The 21,904-nt window shown below is 36.3% G+C and overlaps 2 protein-coding genes and 1 long non-coding RNA gene across 10 annotated transcripts in view; 2 read left to right on the top strand and 1 right to left on the bottom strand.

The window, feature by feature from the left end:
- Positions 1–14,659, top strand: part of LOC107694275 (glutamate receptor-interacting protein 1-like) — a 165,245-nt gene extending 150,586 nt beyond the window's left edge. For 5 of the 7 annotated variants that reach the window (XM_016493922.1, XM_016493924.1, XM_016493927.1 and 2 more), the window contains 6 exons: positions 3,630–3,798; positions 6,233–6,271; positions 6,561–6,672; positions 10,342–10,575; positions 10,678–10,824; positions 12,058–14,659. In XM_016493922.1, coding sequence (XP_016349408.1) covers positions 3,630–3,798; positions 6,233–6,271; positions 6,561–6,672; positions 10,342–10,575; positions 10,678–10,824; positions 12,058–12,321 — 965 coding nt within the window. In that variant the 3' untranslated portion in view covers positions 12,322–14,659. The remainder of the gene's footprint in view (positions 1–3,629; positions 3,799–6,232; positions 6,272–6,560; positions 6,673–10,341; positions 10,576–10,677; positions 10,825–12,057) is intronic. The other 2 variants (XM_016493923.1, XM_016493926.1) reach the window with 1 other exon arrangement.
- Positions 3,761–19,181, bottom strand: LOC107694282 (uncharacterized). The gene is made up of 4 exons (XR_001634845.1): positions 19,083–19,181; positions 18,068–18,170; positions 17,615–17,753; positions 3,761–3,791 (listed from the first exon to the last, which is right to left on the bottom strand). It is a non-coding gene; the product is annotated as an uncharacterized LOC107694282 (long non-coding RNA).
- A 666-nt stretch (positions 19,182–19,847) lies between these two features.
- tmbim4 (transmembrane BAX inhibitor motif containing 4) overlaps positions 19,848–21,904 on the top strand; it is a 3,718-nt gene continuing 1,661 nt past the window's right edge. For both annotated transcript variants that reach the window (XM_016493934.1, XM_016493933.1), the window contains exons 1-6: positions 19,848–20,053; positions 20,604–20,712; positions 20,828–20,933; positions 21,020–21,053; positions 21,154–21,271; positions 21,703–21,748. In XM_016493934.1, coding sequence (XP_016349420.1) covers positions 19,963–20,053; positions 20,604–20,712; positions 20,828–20,933; positions 21,020–21,053; positions 21,154–21,271; positions 21,703–21,748 — 504 coding nt within the window. In that variant the 5' untranslated portion in view covers positions 19,848–19,962. The remainder of the gene's footprint in view (positions 20,054–20,603; positions 20,713–20,827; positions 20,934–21,019; positions 21,054–21,153; positions 21,272–21,702; positions 21,749–21,904) is intronic.

Consider the following 21,904-nt stretch of genomic DNA (forward strand, 5'->3'; position numbering starts at 1 on the left):
TATTATTTTTCAATGTATACAGTACATTTTCTGCCTTGTGCCAAATGCAAGTAACATTGTGATCTCGCCATTTTAATCAAGAGCAACATAATGCATTTTGTCAAACATCTTATATTTTTTATTTTTGTTTGCAATAAGAATAATAATAATGAATTTAGTTTAGTTATTTTTGTTTCAATTAATCATTTAGCTATTTTAGCTCAATTGAAGTTTATAATTATTATTATTATTAATTAATAGCAATTTTCATTTAGCAATTTTAGTTCAGTTGAATTTAAATTGAAAACATTTATTTTGTTTGTTTGTAGTATTACAAATAATATAATTAATATAAATATATTTTAGTTATTTTCTTCAATTAAATAATTTAGCTATTTAAGTTACATTTAATTTATATTGAAAATATGGTTACACTTTACTTGAAGGGGTGTGCATAAGACTGACATGACACCTTCATAATCATGACATGACACCTACATAAACATGACATGACACATGTCATGAATATGAAGGGTTTTTTATGCATGTTTATGACAACTGTCATTAAGTGTCACTTGCTCAGTTATGTAATTTTTAATGCAAAGCTGACATTGTTTGAGATGTCTTTGTTATGGGCTATGGTTAGGGGTAAGGGTAGGGTTAGGTCAAATAATGTCATATTTGCATTAAAAATGACATAACTGAGCGAATGACACTTAATGACAGTTGTCATAAACATGCATAAAACCTCCTTCATATTCATGACATGTGTCATGTCATGATTATGAAGGTGTCATGTCAGTCTTATGCACACCCCTTCAAGTAAAGTTTTACCGAAAATATTTTTGTGAATGAATACAATGAATACGCAAGCACTATTTCCTTTTGGAAATGCAAATCTAGGTACGAATATAATTTGAATCTAAATGATTGTCAATCAGTGAGCAAAACTCAATTAATAACTGAGTGTCATAACCATCAGTCATTTTCAATTTATAGTGATGATTAATTCATCCCAGTGCTGCTGACATGCACCTCTTTAAAACCACCTTTCATATTCTATGTTATTTTCCATGTCTCTCACTCTGATGGGGTGGAAAGACACTTTCTGCTCATGTTAACGGGTTCATATGGTTGCTCTCCCCACTCAGGCAGCGCTGCTCTCTTTCTCTCACTGCTCCATACATAAATGAATCTCAGATGGTTGCAGAGGTACGGAAACCATTCACAGAGAGCAGCAATCTGCCCCTTAAATCATGGATGATGTGGACAGAGCATATATTTAAGGTTGCTGGCAAACGGTTGGCTCTCATGGGATTCAACTAGCACAGCTGTATCCAGAGATAAGGCTAAAGCTGACTCTGAACTTGAAACCTGGGAAAGTTAAAGAAACCATATGTCTGACGTCTAATACGATTAATGGTCTACCTGTATGCAATATTCAATCTAATTTTTGTTCTTGCTGAGTAAAACATATTTCTGTCGGACAGAACCTTGGGCCACCTGAGCTGAAACACTTACCAAACTTATTATTACTTGTTATTATGTGAAATGTTTAATATAGGCTATTTGGTAGGCTGCTGCTGCTTTTCTTAATCTTATTTTATTATTTTATCCCAGAGTACATTTGTAGACTAATATTTTTTTTTTTTTTTTTTTCAAAAATATTTTGTGTAAAAATGTATAAATATTTTTATTTTGCAATTTTATTTTATTTTTTCATTTTTAATTTTTAACCATCTAAATATAGGCATCTCATATAATTATAATAATAATAGTTAGCCTCTTTCGTCTTTTTTATATGTCTTGTCACGACCTTAAGAAAGCAAGGCATAAAAATAATTGTAATAATATAAAATAACATGCTTCTGTATGTGTATAATAGTCATTATTTTTGACATTTGGTGCCACAATGAACTCAGCACTGTTGTCCTTTTCTCGCCATTCACACTTCAATTAGCATTGTGTATTTTCCATACACAAGATTTCTCACAGCCTTAATTCCATACTGAAAATCAGTGGACATGCAGTTAGACATTTTAACTCTGATTCGAGACGTTGCTGGTTTTGTTTGCCTTTTTGTGTCTGGCTCCTGCATACTGCTCTCTGCATAGGAGCAACATCAGTAGCATACGGCTGCACATGCGCAGTTTAGAGGGATATTAACGTCTGAATGTACTTATTTCCTTGAAAAAGGGACGTAACACTAAAATAGCTATCGAGAGAGTCTTATTAAGGATTCCTCCACCTTCTCAAGCCCTGAGGGGTGAGCAAATCACAAGCAGTTAATCCTTATTGAATAGCTGGTGAATCTTAAAACCCTGAGGCTATGCAGCGCTTGGCGGTGGTCACCGAGGGAGAAGAGCAAAGCGTATGAAACACAATGCTGTGGCTCTCGCCGGAGATGAGTGTGTGAACACAGGCAGCATGTTGTTCTCTGCTCTCCCTATAGTCTTCACCCTGCCCTCCAGCAGTCTTGAGCCAGATTAATGATGGAAGCCTGGGAACCTGTGCATCCAGGAGCTCCTGTGGCGGTGTTGTGTGAGAGTGCGGCATAATGCATACATGTACTCTCTCTTTTGGGAACAGTTTATTGGCATAGCTTTTTGTTTTTTCTCTCCGTCTCATTCACAGTCAAATTGATTTTTGCATTTTTTCCTATATCAGCAGGCTAATGTTGTGTGCAGGGTACAAAAGTACTTGCCAAGTGCCAAATGCAAATAACATTGTGACCTCGCCAGTTGGCTGGTAATTTCAGCATAAGCAACAGCAATGCTTTTTGTCAAACAACTTATTTATTTGTTTGTTTATTTATTTATAGTAATAATTATATTTTATTTTTAATTTTTATTTCAACTGAAATAAATATTTTAGTTCAATTGAATTTAGCTAAAATAGCTCTTATTATTATTATTATTATTATTATTATTATTATTATTATAATTATTAATTTATTAGTTTTGTTTCAATTGAAACATTTAGCTAAAATAGCTTGTTTTCTGGCCATCAGTGTTAATGTTAATATTATTATCAATAATATTTATTTATTTCTTTTAGTTATTCGTTTTGTTTCAATGAATCATACAGCTATTTTAAATTGAATTTAGCCTTATATTATTATTATTTTCATGGAATAATTTAGCTAATTTTATTTCAGCTGAATTTAGCTATTATAAAAGTATTATTATTATTACTATTTTAGTTATTAGTTTTGTTTCAATGTAATAATTTAGCCATTTTATCTGAATTTAATTAAGCCTTATTATTATTTCAGTTTAGCTATTTTGGTTCAGCTGAATTTAGCTAAAACAGACCACTATTATATTATTATTAAAGGGGTCATATGATGCTGCTAAAAAGAACATTATTTTGTGTATTTGGTGCAATGAAATGTGTTTATGCGGTTTAAGGTTCAAAAAACACATTATTTTCCACATACTGTACATTATTGTTTCTCCTCTATGCCCCGCCTTTTTGAAGTGTCGATTTTTACAAAGCTCATCGGTCTGAAAAAGCGAGGTAAGAGAAAGGAAAAATTGAAATCGCATCATATGACGCCTTTAAGGCTTGTACATTTTATCAATTCACCCACTATTGGCAGAAGTAGCAAAACATACATTTTGGACTCTGCTTGTGTGTGTTTGTTTCAGCTCCCACAGGTTTCCAGGCATCGGGCTACAATTTCCACAGCCATGAGTGGAGGAATGCCAAGCCCAGCCGGAGCAGCCTCTCCCCGGGGAACAGCAGCCGGCAGAGGAACAACATCCTGCCGGACTTTGGACTCGGTGTGGATGAATGGGACAGGCCAAGTGCTAGCGGGTACATCAACATACTACTAGTAAATTATATTGAATAGTTTAAATACAAAATCTTCATTTTGTTATTTTTTTATAGGAATAGTTCACTATTCACTCGTCATGTCGTTCCAAACCTGTATGCTGTTGTTTTTTATTCATGAAACATTTATGGACCTTGACAGTTGTGGTCTATCAGTAGTCATTGTGTTCGAAAGCTGCATGGACGTTCTTCAAAGATTCTTCTTTTGTCAAGCAGAAAAAAGTCAAGGTTTGGAACAACATGAAAATAATGACAAGTAATGGATAAATATTGAGAGAACTTTCATTTTGGGATGAGATATTAAGAATATATTAAGGCTGCCAGGTCTATTTGATGGTTAATGTAATGATTTGAATTCATTGAAAGGATTTTAGACTACATTAGCAGAGTACACAAGGCTTCTGAGTGAAACGGATTGAAGCAATGAACTTTGTTGCCATTGCAGACATTATTATTCCATAAAAGTTATTACTACTTTATTTCCCTAAAAATTAAGTACTAAAGTGTCAATATCCATTGAGACATGGACTAGTTTAGTGCCAGACTCTACAGAAAGGCATTGTGTGAAGTCGATGCTGCTTAACCACGTCTATAAAAATGTTTTGTTGACTTCTCAAATTCATTAAATATTGTCAAAAGACAATCTTAGACGAGACCATCAAAATAATTTCTAAGTGAACTGACTTTAAAATTCACATTAAGTGGGTCTTCAGCAACATTTCTCTGAATTCTGTGTGTAATAGTCTTTGTTTCAACCCAAAATGTGACTCTCAGTCATAATAACTGATCTGCGCGGTACATCTGCAGCACATTGTATTGTCAAACGCACTGTTACTGGAGCTTTGATCGATCGTTTCTGGGGTGATTTCACTTTATTCTTTGTTAGCGCATACTGTTGGATATTTGTAATTCAGATTCATTGTGTTGTAGATCAAAGACGTAACAGGCCCCTATGCGCAGTAATGAAGCCAGCGGCTCTTAGGAAGGAAAAGGGCCTTTTTTAAGTATTTAGCTGGCACTAGAGTTATGATCACCCTTTGAGTTTTCTTCACAGGATTGTACGGTTCCCGTTTAATGGTGACTGTGAGCTGCCTTAAAGTCAACATGAAATCAGAGCGGACCTCATTGCTTACTTTCTAAATACACATACCTGGTCTTACTGTGCACAGTTCATCTGTGCATATTGTGCCAACATTTCACAATCCAGTTAAAACCTGATGAATAAAATCAGGGTTGTAGGAATGAACTGAAATAAATCAGCCTGGCTCATAAATATTAGTTAGCTGGCAGAGCTTTCTTCCAGTAGTTGTAGCTGATTGGCTGAAAAGCAGATGAGTGTACTAACCACATTATGATAACCACTTATCAGTTGAGCATTTATTCAATTAATTGTGGATACAACCAATTGTCAAAGGAATTGTTTTAGTATTAAGGTTGACATCAGTGTTATTTTAGTATTATTTATAATTAATTATTAGTTTTTGTTATTATTATCATGTTTTCAGTTTTCATTTTAACTGTAGTTTAAGGTTTAGTCATTTTTTGTATTCTTGACATTTTTATTAGTTTTAGTTTTTTCATGTTTCTATTCAGCTTTAATTTCATTTAGTACTTCAACTTAAAGCTTTATTTAAATGTATTTATTTTCTATTTGGCTTTAATTTCATTTTACTACTTCAGCTTAAAGCTTTATTTACATTTATTTTATTCTTAGCATTTTTTTTTTTAATTTTTCATCAAATTTCATTCAATATTTATATTTTATTTTATTTTTATTAATTTTAAATACCAAAAACAATTTTAATAGTTTTAGTTAACGTTAACAACACTTGTTGATGTTTTACACATATATATAATAATTTTAAAATGTAATAATGATCGCCAAACATTTTGGGAGATAATCATTTTATTTTAAGAATAGTAATTTGTTATATTTTCTTTTTTTCTACTTTGCAATGTCTCTGTAAATCCCCAACCTACAATTTTGTTTCACTCTAATATTGAGGTAAAATGGATTGCAATTTCATGTTGACTTTAAACCACTACAAATTTAACTACAACAAATCATCTGGAAAACATGTCTATATCAGATACACTCTAGAACAGCAGGATAAAAACTCTTCTCTACGGAGAAGAAACTACTGTAACTTTAATGCATTCAGTCTTTTCAAATATTCTGCATTCTGCAGTCTGTATTTAAATAAGAAAAACTGCATAATGCAAAACTTCCCCCATCTTCTCCAACACAAATTTCTTTAGCATTTGAGAATGGTATTATAATGCTTTTTAAATGAATTGCCCTCAAAATGTGTTATATATAAGATGTGAAGTCTAAAACGCTGCTGTTAAAAAGTGACAGACTGAGTGAACTGGTTTGACGTTTGTGTTATTGATTGAAGCTGATCTCCCATTACAGAGCATCCACGCTGCCCACCGGTTTAATCTCAGACAGCAGGTGAGGTTCAGTGCTGTGTGCCTGTTAACCTGCACTGCTTCCCCAAACCAATCCGGCCCTTTCACTTCATAACCCAAAGCCCCACGATCCACCAGGACATCACCGTCCATCACAGTGTGTCCGACCACACCGGGTGTGTGTGTATGTGTCTCTCTTCAAGAGCCCCACCATAGCCTGCACAGATCATTGGCCGTCCCTTGCGTTCATCACTGTGACGCCTGCCTGCTCATTGGCTGCTGCTGTTTTGATGTACCAGACGGTTAATACGTCCCTTTTGTGTTTCAAACAGGTTCACTGTGGGACATGACGGGACTGAGCCTGACCAGGAAGAGAACTTCTGGTCCCAAGCGCTCGAAGACTTGGAGACATGCGGCCAATCCGGGATCTTGCGAGAACTTGAGGTAGCGCGGGAAGAATAATGGCGTTCGTTTGTGTTCATTCCCCCCTCCCCACGTTCATCCTCTAGCTCTTTCCATTCATCAACCCCCACTACACAATCTTTTTTCAGTAGCATGCTGTACCAACCCGGGTTTTGTGTAACAGCTCCTTCTTTTTCCAGGACAAGCCAGACAGGCTTCTGAATAAGAGAAACCTGGCCATCTTGGTACCCCTTTCCTTTCTTTGGGCTTCCTATTTGCTTGTAGCGCTGGCACCCAAGTGCTCTCCTCGTGCTAATTGGCTCAGTGTCTCTTGCTGGGGGCCTGCTTGAAAGGGGGGTGGGGCTCACAGACAACCACTACTGGCATCCACTTCAGATCCTACGGGTGCATTCAAAACTAATTATGACATGTTTAAGGTGTATTTCACCAAGATTCTGTCTTCATTTATTCACGATTACGTCGTTCCAAACTTGTAAATCTTATATGCGTTCACGTTAAGGATAGGTATTCTGAGTAATTTTGTAGTCATGTACTCAGATATGATAAAAAAGAAGAAAAAAATATAATATAAACATTTAAAAAAAAGATATTTAAAAAAAGGTTTACTCAAAAATAAAATGTAAGTTAAAATATACTTAAAACCTGGACGTTTTAGGAAATTTCAAAGGTTTAATGGTAAAATAATTAAAATTATTACATTTAATTATTAAAATAAAATATATAAAATATCAAAAAATATTTTAAAAATGAAAGAAAAAGTAAAATGTATATAGTTAATATAACTTTTTAGTTATCCTCTTTGGATAGAAATTGCTCCTTTGAGTGCAGATATATAGAAAATTATTTTTAAAAATGCTTATCCAATCACTGCAAACCAGGGTTATTTTAGTAATTATTTATTTATGTACTATTATAGTATTTATAGATTTAATTTCTATTTCGGTTTTCATTTTAATGTTTGTTTTAGTAATTTAGTGTGCTTTTGTCATTTTGTTTAATATTTAGTTTTAATTAATTTTTATTTTAGTTTTATATTCTGCTTCAACTTTTTCAGTTTAAGTTTCTGAGACTAAGTTTATATATATACACATACATATATATATATATAGTGTTGTCACGGTACCAAAATTTCAGTATTCGGTACCAATACCAGTGAAAATCCATGGTTCTCGGTACCAACGGAACAATATATGGAAAGATAACACCACTGCTGGAAAATTCATTCATATATAATTCAATTCAAAGTGTGCAAAAACTTTTACGAAAATTACATTACCAGTAATGTTTTCAAAAGCTAACTTCAACAACCTATGTTTTTCTTAAAAAAAAAATGAAATGAAATGCATTAATACAAACACCTTTTTGTATAACACAATTTAAAACAAATTAAAAAACATTTGCACTCATTCAGACCTCGCCAAAAAAAAATACAAAATTTGAAAGCCAGGCTGCTGTCATTAGACTAATGAACAAACTCCATTTTAAGGCTATCACATTGTTATCGTTCCATATGTTGTTATTCAGAAAAACAAGTGGTAAAAATCTTCGCCTGTTAACAGCGCGGCCTACTGTGAAGAAAATGTGCTTTGACAGCACAGGGACACACTGATATTGGTCTGACATTGCAGTTTTCTTCCCACCATAAAGCAGATCCTCATCTAGTGGGATGCTTGACTCTGACGAGAAATGAATATGCCAGTAAGAATCGAAATATTGCCACATTTGGCTCTGCCTCAAAGTACACGGCAGCATCTCTCATCAACACAATGTGTTCAGCTGTAACGGTAAAATTAAGATGACGGATTCAATACATTTCATAGGTGCAAAGTTGGAATAGTGTTTCTACAAGTCAACTTGGTGCAAATGAGATTAGATTTAAGAGCTGTGAAGGACGAGACTGTTTCCTCACACAAAACAATGGCTTCAGATGACTTAGTCATTTGGACTACTTTTATGATGATTTTGTGGAGCTTGACTGTGTTCTTGCCTAAAATGCCTTTTTACGTGGAAGAAATATGGGTTTGGAACAACATGAGGGTCTAAATAATGACAGAATTGAAATGTTTGGGTGAACTGTCCCTTTAAATACTATAAAAGACAAAAAATGTGGATAGAACTGACTAACGATTCAAATAACAGCAAGAATTTCTGGGAAATTGGCTTTAGCCTGCTGTTAATTGCATTTTATTTTTTGTCAGTGTTGTACAGTCGATTATATCTGCGGTCATGGTGCACATTGTTGTATTTGACATGCTTTGTGGCCAGCCTTGAAACGTTTCATGAAAGCAGATTGATTTTCTTGTCTCCGCTTTATCAGGTACCTCGAGTTAAAACGCAGACCACGAGTAGCCGACGGTGCAGAGAAGCTTTTAGTACTTAACGTTAGGGATCGCTTTGAAAGCTCTTCACTTTCCATCCCACTTGTCTGTGGAAACACGATAAAATCAAATGCCTTTTACGCTGAATGTACCCTTTGGCCCTAATTGGATTCGATGAAAGTGTTTGCCTCTGGTTTGTGTCAATAGAATGTACTATTGAGCTCAAAACGGCCCGAAAAACATTGTGCGAAATCACGCGTTTTCATTTTTCACATGCTGAACTGATTGAATGTGGTGTCAACGTGCATGATTTACATGTCTGATCACCGGTTTAATGATTTTTGTTTACACTGCTTACCACAAATGCATCGGCTTAGAAGAGTTTCCTCTTTTGTGTGGTCACCTGTCATTAACCTGGAATCCCCATTCCGTGCAGTTTGAGTGAGATTCACACAAACTAGCAAATGACGGTGGATTGAAGAGAACGAAGGCATGTGGGCTCATGCTAAGCATGATGGAACAGCTGCAGCAAGGCTTATTTTTGTGGAAATATTTAAGTCTTGTGTAGTAGTGTCCTCAGCAGAAGCCTAACCAGAACCAGGTTCTTTTTGAAGATCATCTTCAAACGACTTCAAGAAACATCTAAAAAACGCCCACCGTTCATAATGTTTGTTTAATCATTGCCATGGCTTGCCATGGTGGAAGTCGAAGCGGTTCAAACCACCCATTAGTGTGTAAAAATGCATGTTACTAAAAGTTTGTGTATCGTTGTCCATCAGCATTTTGCTTCTTGTAACATACTAAACAAAAAGTGTAACACAAACTGTTAACGAAATGCTTTGTCATCATCTGTACTGGAACTGACATAATGAGTGTTTATGGGTGTTTCACTGTCAATGTAACTTCCATACACTATCGTTCAAAAGTTTGGAGTTGGTACGATTTTTTAGATGATGTTTTTGGAAAAAAGAAAATCTAATGCTCACCAAAGCTGCATTCAGTTGATCAAGAATACAGTAAAAACAGTAATATTGTAAAATATTACAACTTTTTCTATTTTAATATGTTAATATTTGTTTTCTGGATTCATTGATGAAAAGAAAGTTCAAAAGAGCAGCCTTTATTTGATATAGAAATCTTTTGTAACTATATAAATGTCTTTACTGTCGCTTTTGATCAATTTAATGCATCCTTGCTGAATAAAAGTATTAATTTCTAAATCAAAACACTGATCCTAAACTTTTGAACAGTAGTTTTGAACGCAAATATTTATTTATAAAGTGTGTTTTGAGTGCATCTGGCTCTGTATAACCTTTACAGCAATTTACTATTTATTTGTACTCAGCTCCGTTCCTCATGGTTTTCCCTGTAGGCCACCATTATGTCGGGCAGCTCTTTGAGTCTAAACCACGATCCTGCACCCACCCGAAGCCATCTGGGCCGTCAGGCCAGCTTTCAGGAATGTGGCAGCAACAAACCACAATACACACAGGCCAACCGCAGCAACACGCTGCCCACTGACGTTGGCAGAAAAGCTTTCGCCATGAGGAGAATGAAGCAGGAGATTAAAGACATTATGTCACCCACTCCGGTTGAGCTTCATAAGGTGGGTTATTTTTTAGTTATACAGTTATATTTTGGTCATTTCTAGATCAATTGAGTGGTCATACAGCAGGTTTAATGAGTGTAACTGCTCCCACATTCATAGGTGAGTCTTGTGAAGGACTCGGACCTTGAGGACTTCGGGTTTAGCGTATCTGACGGAGTCTTGGAGAAGGGGGTTTATGTAAACAATATCCGTCCAGCCGGCTCTGCTGAAATTGGAGGCCTGAAGCCATACGACAGACTTCTACAGGTGGTTTTATTACATTTTAATTTTTGTATTTGTATTCATATTAAAATAGCAGTCTTTTTGCTAATATTCACAGACATTAGTTAATATTGCTATTTGATTATGTGTCCTACTTCTAAGTTATTAATCCGAATTTTGCCAAATTCTGCCACAATCCGCATTATACAATAAATTGCATTTTCATGACTAATTGACGTGATTCAGTCAGCGTTTTCCGCAAAGGCTGCGTGTCCACCAAAGCGTTTTTAGCCGACTGAAATTGTTTTTTTTTTTCAGTTGAGACGCTGTGGTTGCTATGATACGGAATATCGGCTGAAGTAATATGGCAGATGCATCACGAAAGAAATGTTTCTCCATGCATTATTTTTCATAACAATAATATGGTAGTCCGGCAATTCCATTAAGACATAAATACTCAGAGACAAGCAATATTAACTTCTCCATTGTTGTTCAGTCATAGTACAAGCAGGGTGTGATGGTTGGTCGGTATTTGTCCTGCCCCCCTCCTCCACTGTGATTGGTTAGCTGACTAAAAAGTGGCAGTGGTGAGCGCTGCGTTTTACCCAAAGTTGAACATTCTCCAACTCTCTGCACTGAGAAAAAACGCTGCGCTCCCATTGAAAACAATTGGAAAAATTGTGCTAGCCTCGGGGAAAAAAACACTTTGGTGGACACGCAGCCCAAAGACTATAGAAATACAAAGACTGTTCACTCCTATACATATGAATGGGAGAATTCATGAATGAATTGAATATGAATATGGCGGAATAGTCTGCCTTCTAAACTAAAGAGCCATGATTGGTAAAGTCATTGCGTCACTGCAGCGGCCGTTAGAAGCTCTGGTTCCCATAGCAACCTGAGGCTAGACCAGCCAATGTGCACGCACAGTCATAAGTACGTTATGACTGTGCAAACACATTGGCTGGTCTAGCCAGAAAAATAAGCTTTTTTTAGAGATATTTGAGCATAAGAAACAACATTCATGAGGCAGTTCATTTCAGATATTGTTGCTGATTTGAAATATGTAATTTAATTGTGAGTTAATAGGGCAGTTTTTGAGATTTCAGGATTCCCCCATTCATTTAGATAGGACCTGGTCTTGGATGAGCTGCCCGGAGGCATTGCAAATATGCCCGCCAAGTGAACAGACTTTCCTTGAAAGGGCCTTTGAGTGGCCTAAAAACAGATAAAGTGTATGTGTAAATGATATGAATTTTCGCTTGCTTTGTGCCACAGATAAACCACATCCGGACTAGAGACTTTGACTGCTGCTTAGTGGTTCCTCTTATAGCGGAGTCTGGGAACAACCTGGATCTAGTCATAAGCCGAAACCCGGTTTCCTCGCAGCCCTCAGAACTGAACCTGTTGTCCAATGACGAGGCAGCAAACTGGACTGACCCTGCGGACCCTCTCGAACAGCCCGCCACAGGGCTGGAGCAGGGCCAGCACAACTCCACGTTAGTGGGACTAGAGGACAGAGACCCCAACAAGACTTTATAGCAGAACTCCTCCCAGGTGCCTGCAGTGGAGCTCTCCTCCTCATGGTGCTAAAGTGAACCCTCCTCTCCCTAAACGGCTCCCTCTAGTGGATGAAAACACGAGGGGCTTGTTGTCCTATAGCACACACCCAGTCCCTATCCCAAGTCAGAGCATGAACCACCATGACTAAGAGGTGACAAGCTGGGTGCGTTTTTACCCTGTGAAAATGGCGACTAAGACCACACTGACCTCTTGGAAAACCAAATTGTGGGAGGACAAAAACCTGAAACAGTGCCATCCCTAATTTTTATTGCCAATAAGCAAGAATAGTTTTAAAGAGGACTCAAAAAAAAAGAAGCAAAAGATGCATAAAAGCAACACTATGACTTGTACTAACGATATCGGACTGGCCACTCTGTGATCGTTTGTGTTTGTGTGAGTCTGAATGAGTGTGCACTTGTCCCGAGACTTTATTTCGCAAGCCTCCACGAAGTCTGTCAAAGTCCCACGTTCGAAACACAACTGTCGATTCTCATATTTTGTGATACTGAAACACAAGTGTGTGTATAGTGTATGTTTGTGTATTTCCTTCTATCTGATGCCAAGGTCAGAGTTGATCCCTTTTCACGCTCGATGAGAGGGAGGCTACAAAAAAATAATCAGCACAATGAATTCAGTAGCCATTTTTCAATTGTGACTGATTGTGGGTTGTAACCTAATGCATGAGACCTTTTAATTAACTATTTTGTAGTACTTCTGTCCAAAAAAAAAAAAAAAAAATCAAGAGCTTGGCTACACGAAAAACACTGTGTTCCGGTTCTCTGACCGCTATATCACCGTAAATATGAAATTCAGTGTCACTCAAAAGGAGAAGGTGGCACAAAGGCACCTTATCTTGAAATTGGACAGATTGTCTATTTTTATAAATAGAGGCAGATGATTTATAAGGGACGTGTGTGATTTTGAGCGATGGCTGGTTAGCATGAGATCGTTATCGACCGTGTACCGGAGCAGATTGATGGCACGGAGAAGGTCATTAGGTTCGAAAACTCTTTGTACTTTGTTAGGTAACCGCCGTAGGTCTGCGGTCTCCAGACTCTTGCCCCACATTTTGAGGAAATCCGTCATTGGCCCAAAGGATAGAACAGCTTATTTATTCCAACATCAATCTCCTAAATGAAAACGACAGGCATTCAAGTAGGTACTCGCATATTGTTTACTCCGCTGTCTGTGATAAATGAGGATATTACGACGAACAAATTCATCTCATTTGCTTAAATTTGCGGTATCCACTTATGACAAAAATGCAAGCATGGGGTTGATGATGTCCATGAGGGGGGAAAAAATCCTGAAAACACTTTTGTATTCCTCCCCACATTGTTTAAATAGTTATAAATCATCATGGTAATTTGTATATGGTACTGTTATGGTTTTATATATCTCATCTGACATTTTTTTCCCAGACTGTGTAAGCCCAAAGGGTACGCAATCCGTTTGTAAAGAGGAAAAAAAAACATGTCAAATCATGAGAGAATGGATTCGCCCTACTGTGTGGTAGACCACTAAACATCACATTTGTAGCTCTGCTTGAGAAAAAAAATTATGTTAGTAAGAAAAAAATGCCATAGGTAAGCTGCTAATGGCAATGAAGACCCTCACCCACCTGTGTGAAACTGTGCTTTTGATTGAGTGTGTCACCCTCGTTGTCAGTGCTCAAAGATCCTGTCTACTCACTATTTTCAAATGGCACGTTGTGGTCCAACTACTGAACCGAACAAAAACCTCATCAAGCCCACTTGATGGAGAACGTTTGACGATGATGAAAAGGTGTCTTTTGTTGTTGTTTTATTTCAGATAAACTTTTATGTACGGGTTGATTCCCCAAACTCATGCACTGAGATGTTTCTCAATTCACTACATGTTGAATTATGGTTTTCAAGCCCTGATTCAAAAGTTAGTTGTCACTTTCATTACGTTTTCCTTGACCTCGACCTATGTTTTTTATAACATTTCACTGTGTTACTGCAAATACACTCCGGTCAAGTGAAACAAGTAATTTTTATGTTCCATTTGTGGAAACGTTAAGTGAAGTCAAGCACTGCCAGTTAAAAAAGTGGGTGTCCATTTTCAGTATACGATTGAATTTATGAATCAATGTCACAGTTAAGTCCCTGAAATATTGTATTTTTATTTCTAATGGACAGGTATTATGAGCTGTAAAGTATTTTTGTACAAATTTAATACTTTGTTGGCATGATGTTTATCGTCTATGTATAAATTTGGGGATTCCTACAGCTGTAATCCTTTGTATGGCCAACGAACAAAGAAACAATAAAACAACATGCCGAGTGAAGAGATGACACCAAAATGCTCTCTTGATCTAATGTGACATTTTATGACGGAGGTATGTTGTACAAAGTGATCTGCTCTGCCACTCGCATTGACATAACAGTGAAGAAATTCAGCTTTAGGACACAAGCAGATAGTAAACGACTGATGCTGCATTTAAGTGCACATAGGAAACTTCTATTTCTAATTCGGGTGTTTGTTATTACGGAATGTCATGCATTCAAGTTGGAAACATTTAGTAGCCTAAACAAAAAAACTGAAATAACAAAATCTGAATATGAAATGATGAATAATATTCATTTCTATCACTCTAGCTAATTTGGTGGGTTGAGATTCATTAAATATGTCCTTCAAACAAGAGCCTCCAGCATTAGCAAAATAAAGCGTAAAGGCCGCACTGGATGAGAAGCACCACATCTTGAAAATTTGCCTTCAGCATCGATTCCTGCCAAACCACTCATACCGTTTTCCATTTAACTGCATTTACAATTATTTGGGATAAATATTTGTACATACTGATTTCACCCTTGGCTGCAAGAGTGCATTATTCAGTAATAAGTTTGTTTTTTGGCTTGAATGATGTCTATGCTTCATATGAAATATAGTAATATTGATTGCCCTTTCTTTTTCCGTTTGCACAGATTTAGTTCTAACTAAATTTAAACTCACTGACGCCACTTAGTTCATTTTCAAAGTGAACTTTTGCCTGTATAGGCCTACTATTGATTAGATTCAATTTGAACTGCCTCCTTAAACTTGAATAAGTGAGCACACAATGACATGTCTGGTGTGCAATACTTGTGAGATGTGCATGGCGCTGTGCTTCTCGTCCAGTGTGCCACCTGGAGTATTAGGAGACGAGGCTACTTATTCATTACTTTTTCAAAATCATGGTTGGATTTTTTTAATGGATGTCAATGGAAGCGTCAATTTGAGTTCAGTATGTTACTATTTTGTGTGAGAAATGCAAACGATTCAGTGCATGAGTGAACTGTCTGAATGAATCAAACTGAATTGTTGTGAACCATTTCAGACCTTTAGGCAAACCAGTTTAACTGATTAGATCAACAGTGATTCGTGAATCTGACTGATAGAAACACAAATGACATTATTGCTGAGCTTATCAGGAAAATTACTATCATGTCAGTATATAGTAATCATTATCAGACAAAGATTTATCAGTAATATTTTACTGGATCACATCTGTATTTCACTGGGGCCCAATAAAAAGGGTCTAGCGATGTCCCTGCTGGAAACAGTGTGCTCTCTTATGTTAAATTTGTGATGTAAAAGAACTAGCAACAGATATTTTCTTCCGCATTGTGACCAAATGAAGTGGATTATCTAAAAAAAAAAAAACATGAAGAGCAGTGACTTTGTTCAGATTGGTCATTGAATGGATGGAGTTAAAGCTGAATGCAAACATGCAGTCAAGTGTAAGAAAGGATGGGGTTTTAAGCAAAATAAATTATTTGAGAAGTCATCATCTCCCATAGGACCCCAAATGAACCCATTGGCTCAAAGAACCTGATTACATTATGATGTGAAAATCACAGTATGTACGTAATTTGAAATACGTTATAATGACTATTAATGTCTGTTTTAGTTAGCTTAGCATAAAGAATCTGCAGACTTGCTACTTGACTGCCATTTCGCTACCAGGTGCTTCCCGTTCAGAAGAGCATTTCCAGCTCTTGTCTCCCTCGTGGTAATTGTCGTGCTCAAGGAGCAGTGCTGATGGAGTGGGATCGATCGCAGTATCTCTTCTCTTAGAAGCTCAGATACATGACCATTACACTTTCACTTGTTTGAACCTTTTCTACTACGGTACTTTAAATTATAAGCAGCTTACAGCTTGACAAGCACCAGTTCAAAGTAGCTTTCCTAAAACTACTCTGGTTGAGTCACGTTTGCTGTTAATAGGGAGGGCTCCATCTGGTGGTCACTCAGGATACGGACTCGCTGGCAATTATGATTACCAAGGTTGTTTATTTTTCTAAAGCTTTTGGTGGTTTAGGAATTTAAATCTACTGAGCGGCTGTTTTTGTGTAACAAGAATTACTCTTGCAGATTTTATAGAAGCATTACATCACTTGCTCACCGATGGACCTTCTTCTTAAAAAAAAAAAAAAAAACAGCTTAAAAAAATCAATCACCACAAGTAATCGACACAACTCCAGTACACCAATTAGAGTCTTGTAAAGCAAAAAGCTGCATGTTTGTAATAAACAAATCTATCAAGATGTTTTTAACTTAAAACCGTAGCTTCAAATACGAGTCCTCTATTCATAATATTGCTTTCTCCAGTGAAAAATTTGTCCTGTCTGAATCAGGAGAGAAATATGCACAAATCAAGCACAGTTTACAAGCAAAAACAGTTTGAAACAAACGTGACAGTGGATTTTGATGTGAGAGGACAATAGGGGATGGATTTTTTCCCTAGAGGAAGCGTTATTAAGGATTACGAGCTTGTATTTTGGCCAAAAGTGAAGATTTAAAGTAAAAATGCCTTGATTATACAGTAGATTTGGTTCTTACAAACACGCAATTTTTCACTTTACAATTTGTTAATCGATGGACCGGAGTTGTGTGGAATACTTGTGGACTATTGTGATGTTTTTATCAGCTGTTTGGACTCTCATTCTGACGGCACCCATTCACTGCAGAGGGTCCATTGGTGAGCAAGTGATATAATGATAAATTTCACCAAATCTGTGCCTATGAAGAAACAAACTCATCTACATCTTGGATGGCCTAAAAGGGGGAATACATTTTCAGCAAATTTTCATTTTACATTTTCATGTTTCATGTAACATTTTTCTATGAGCCTGTAATAGCTGATACGGAGTAAAAGGAAACACAAGGATTGGAAATAGAAAATGAGGCAACGCTATGTGCCACATGAAAGAAATGTGATTGAAAGCATCCCCTGAATGCAAGAATCCATAAGGTTACTCAAAAACACCTGGGAATGGATACAGGGGATGCAGGAGACAGTGTACTTCCAAATGAATTATGTGGCCATGTCCCTGAGGCTGGCTCCACATAGGCTTTAATGAAATGCTGTGTGGACTCCATAAAGAGCTGGCTTCCACCTCAAGCTCCTGGGGGAAAGCAACAGGCAGTGGTGCATTATGTTAAGCATGCCCAGGAGAGGTTGTGAGCAACTTATGCAGCAACAATCCCACAGGCATGTCATTACATGGCCGAACCGATAGGAAAACCAGCCCACATAAAAAAGAAAAACAGTATTCTCTTTGGAGATGAGGTTGTAATTAAACCTGAAGGAAATTACTTTGCGACCACTGCTGGGGTTATAAAATAAGTGGAATATTAAAAATAGCAGAATGAATCGTCTGAGAATGAACATGTGTTGGTTAAATATGAGGTGGAGCTCTCCACGGGGTCTTTTACTTACTTGTGTTAGCTGATCAGCATCACAAAGGAAGGAAGCAGGTGCAGGAAACCCCTCTGAGAATGGAAAAGAGATGACAGACGACGATGTGGATTCTTCAACGTACCTGTTGGGAAATTTAAATTAAGGCGTTTGGAATGAATTATGTAAAGAAGAATTGTGCTTGTATTTGAATGTGTGCTAATCTCATTCTCCCGAATGGCCTGTGCTAGGGCACTAGTGTATACTTAGGGGTGCAACTCTAGTCTAACAAGTGGGGGACCAAAACTGTGTTCAAAATGTTGTCGTTTTCTTTGTCATTTACACTGTCAAAATGTCAGGAATTGTATAAATCAGGAAGACCGGGTCAAGTTGTCACAAGCTCTACATCCAAGTAACCTTGTGTACTATTGTGGGGTGTCCAAGAAAAGGGAAATATTGAGAGAGAACAAAAAATCCCCAAAAAAGTATTATTATCATAATGATATCAGATGGTTTTACCAGTATTAATTTAGTATCCATAATTTAGGATACATTCCATGACCACTGATGTTGATTATATTTTTTCTAACAATTTTCTATTTAAAAAAAATGTTCATATGTTTCATTTTTCTTGAAATTACCCTGATGTCCCCTAAATTTTTGCAGTGTCTGTTTTTGACATGAGAGGGTCATGAGTTCAAAGTAATTAATAAAAAATGTTATAGTAAATATTATCTATATTAAATATATTTCTAAAATCTACACTTCAGAAAAATAAACCGAACAACTACAAATTTGTTTATTACAACACCATGTGACCAGCCTCATTTGATGTAATTTTCTTGTTGTGTACATTCTGAACTTATTGTAAGTGTCCTCATGTAATAGGCTCATGTAAAAACAAACAAACAAACACGGTACTGATAAAACATTACGATGATATAGGCCTACTCTTGATTGTATTCATATATCATATGGCATTATGGTAAGTTTTGGTACTAAGTACTTTTTCGTGTTTCGATTAATTTACGTTGTTTGGAAAATGCCTTTAACTTACCCGAGTCGTTCACAAGCTGCAGGTGTTGCTCTTAATCATGATCTTCTCCATCACTGGCAAACGGTAGAACACTTTTCGGGCTTTTTTTTTAATGGATAGGTAAATATTTCCACTTTATCTAGTGTTTTTGTACTTTGTATTCGTATCTCGTTATAGTTTTACCGCTTCAAGTAATTAAGTGCGTGTATGAATCGTCTAAACGATTCAGGCTGAATCGCGAATCATTTTACTATCCAGCTAATGATTCATTGAAGAACCGACTCAAATGAGCATCAAACGATGCATTATGCCAACTTCCTTGGTGGTGCATACTAATTGTAGATGTACTTTTAGGGAAGATAAAGGAATAATGTATCTGTGATGACCAAAATCAGTTATTCAGCTAGAGGTTTTTGATTTGTAGCTATATATATATATATATATATATATATATATATATACACAGATATATATATATACACATCTTTAATAATTCTTTAATTATTTAGGATTACACGAGCATTTGGCGGTCAATTAAGCGTTTTTTTTTTTTATAATTTTTATTTAGCAGTCATGTAACTCAATAATATTACTGACTGTAAACTGCTGAGTGTATTTGAGGATATCTCACTAAATGTCCACTCTAGACAGCATTAAAAAAACACACACATTAAATGCGAATAGCACACTAGCATAAAACTCTTTACTGTATCTAGAGCATAGACTGTATAAAAACAGATCTAGAGCAGAATTCAATCACTTTTTGTGGATTGATCCGCTAGGTGGCAGTAAGAACATCTTTGAAGGACGAAATAAAAAACGAACCACAGAAAGACGGAAGAGAGCGTCGTATTATCGCTTGTATTTATGAGTAAATAATACGCGTTTAATTCGATCAAACATGAATCAGGAGCAGTATCCGCGATCATCCATTGAGGATGATTTTAATTATGGCACGAACGTCGCGACGGCGAGCGTCCACATCCGGATGGGTAAGTCGCGATTTACATGTATTTAAAAGGCTTTGGTGTCTACGTAATCGGCAATACAGTCCATACAATAGCATTGCATGGAAATCAATAACATGTACAACAGCTGGAGTGGGATCCTTATTTCATTTCAGTTATTTATTTCACCTTGTTTCATCATGAGGTCCAGTTAAAAAGGAGACATATGGCGCAAATGTTAAATCAGCTGTCGTGACAGGCTACTTATAGTTTTTTTCCCTCAAATGTGATTATTAGTTTTCTTAGAAATGCTGCATGTTTCTTATGTAGTTGTCAAACCTGCTTGTCGACGTTTAGTGTGAATGGTAGACATCCTGTTTGTGAATGTAAATAAACCCTGTGAAGAGAGACAAGTCATGAAATATATTTAAATAATTTATATATTATATATATATATATATATATAATTTTTATTTTTTATGTAATTATTTATTTACTATGTATGTGTATTTTATATATAATATTTACTATATATATTTTAAAAAAATTATATGTATGGTTGAAGTGTTGACGGTCAAGTCTTATTTCTCTCTAGACTTCCTCCGCAAGGTCTACACCATCCTGTCATTGCAGATTATCATCACCACTGCTGTATCTGCCCTTTTCATGCTCTGTAACCCCATTAAAAGCTTTGTGCACGAAAGGTAAGAGCACATCCTCCCCTGTAGGTTCACCACATCATTGTGGCTGTTCTATGGTACGAACTGCCCTTTAATCTATGTCAATATATTAATGTGATGCACTGCATTAATTTTTCAGTCCCTCTCTGGTGTTGATATCTGCTATCGGTTCCCTTATCCTGCTCCTTGCCTTGGCTGTGTACCGTCACCAGCACCCCATTAATCTTTATTTGCTGTTTGGGTTTGTGAGTATACCACTTTTTTTTTTTTAATAGACTATTAAATAATATTATGAACTACTGTAATATAATGACTGTAAATGTTTATGCAGACTTTGCTGGAGTCTCTGTCTGTAGCCACTGCGGGTAAGTTTATTCATTTTCTTAATTTATAGAAGTCCAGTCCCATAATATTAATGGGTACATCCTTGATGGCTCATCTGATACCATATTTTTCTGCTTTCAGTGACATTTTATGAGTACACCATAGTGCTCCAGGCCTTTGTGCTCACGTCTGCTGTGTTCCTGGGTCTCACTGCCTACACTTTCCAGTCTAAAAGAGACTTCAGCAAGCTCGGAGCCAGGTAATTCTCTTTCTCATCCGCTCAAGGCCCAGATCTGTCACATTCATCATAGTAACCGAGTGCAAGAATTATTATTTTAATCCATTTACTCCTGAATCCGTGCGGAATGATGTTCTTGTGTTGTGGCAGAAATTGTCTCTGGAGAAACATTCTTCTTTCCAGTCATTAAAATTAAATGTAACAAAAAATAATGGGGTTCCGTGAGTCATAACTCTATTATATGATGTGATGCATGGTCCACTCCTCAGCAAGTCGCTGAGAGGAAAAATGCACGTCTTTGTGAGGAGGACTGAAGAATTTCTTTATTCATATTATTGGTCTGTTTAATAGACAACCTGCTGCAAAAGTTCTTGCTCTGTCGTTTATATGTATATTTGTTTTTTTAATAATGCACATGTAGAAAAAACCCAATTGGTCATCTTTTTCTTTAGTCTGTTTGCTGGCCTGTGGATCTTGATCATTGCAAGCTTTATGAGGGTGAGTCTAAGGCTAAATTAATCAGAATGCTCTGGGTTCAATACAAGTTAAAATATTATGTTGGTTTAAGTAATGGTTCCAATGCAAGTAAAAAAATAATAAAATAGTATTATATAATAAAATGTTTTGTTTTATATTATTTAATAAATAACATAC

The sequence above is a fragment of the Sinocyclocheilus anshuiensis genome, unplaced genomic scaffold, assembly GCF_001515605.1.
Source record: "Sinocyclocheilus anshuiensis isolate Anshui unplaced genomic scaffold, SAMN03320099.WGS_v1.1 scaffold1316, whole genome shotgun sequence".
NCBI lineage: Eukaryota > Metazoa > Chordata > Actinopteri > Cypriniformes > Cyprinidae > Sinocyclocheilus > Sinocyclocheilus anshuiensis.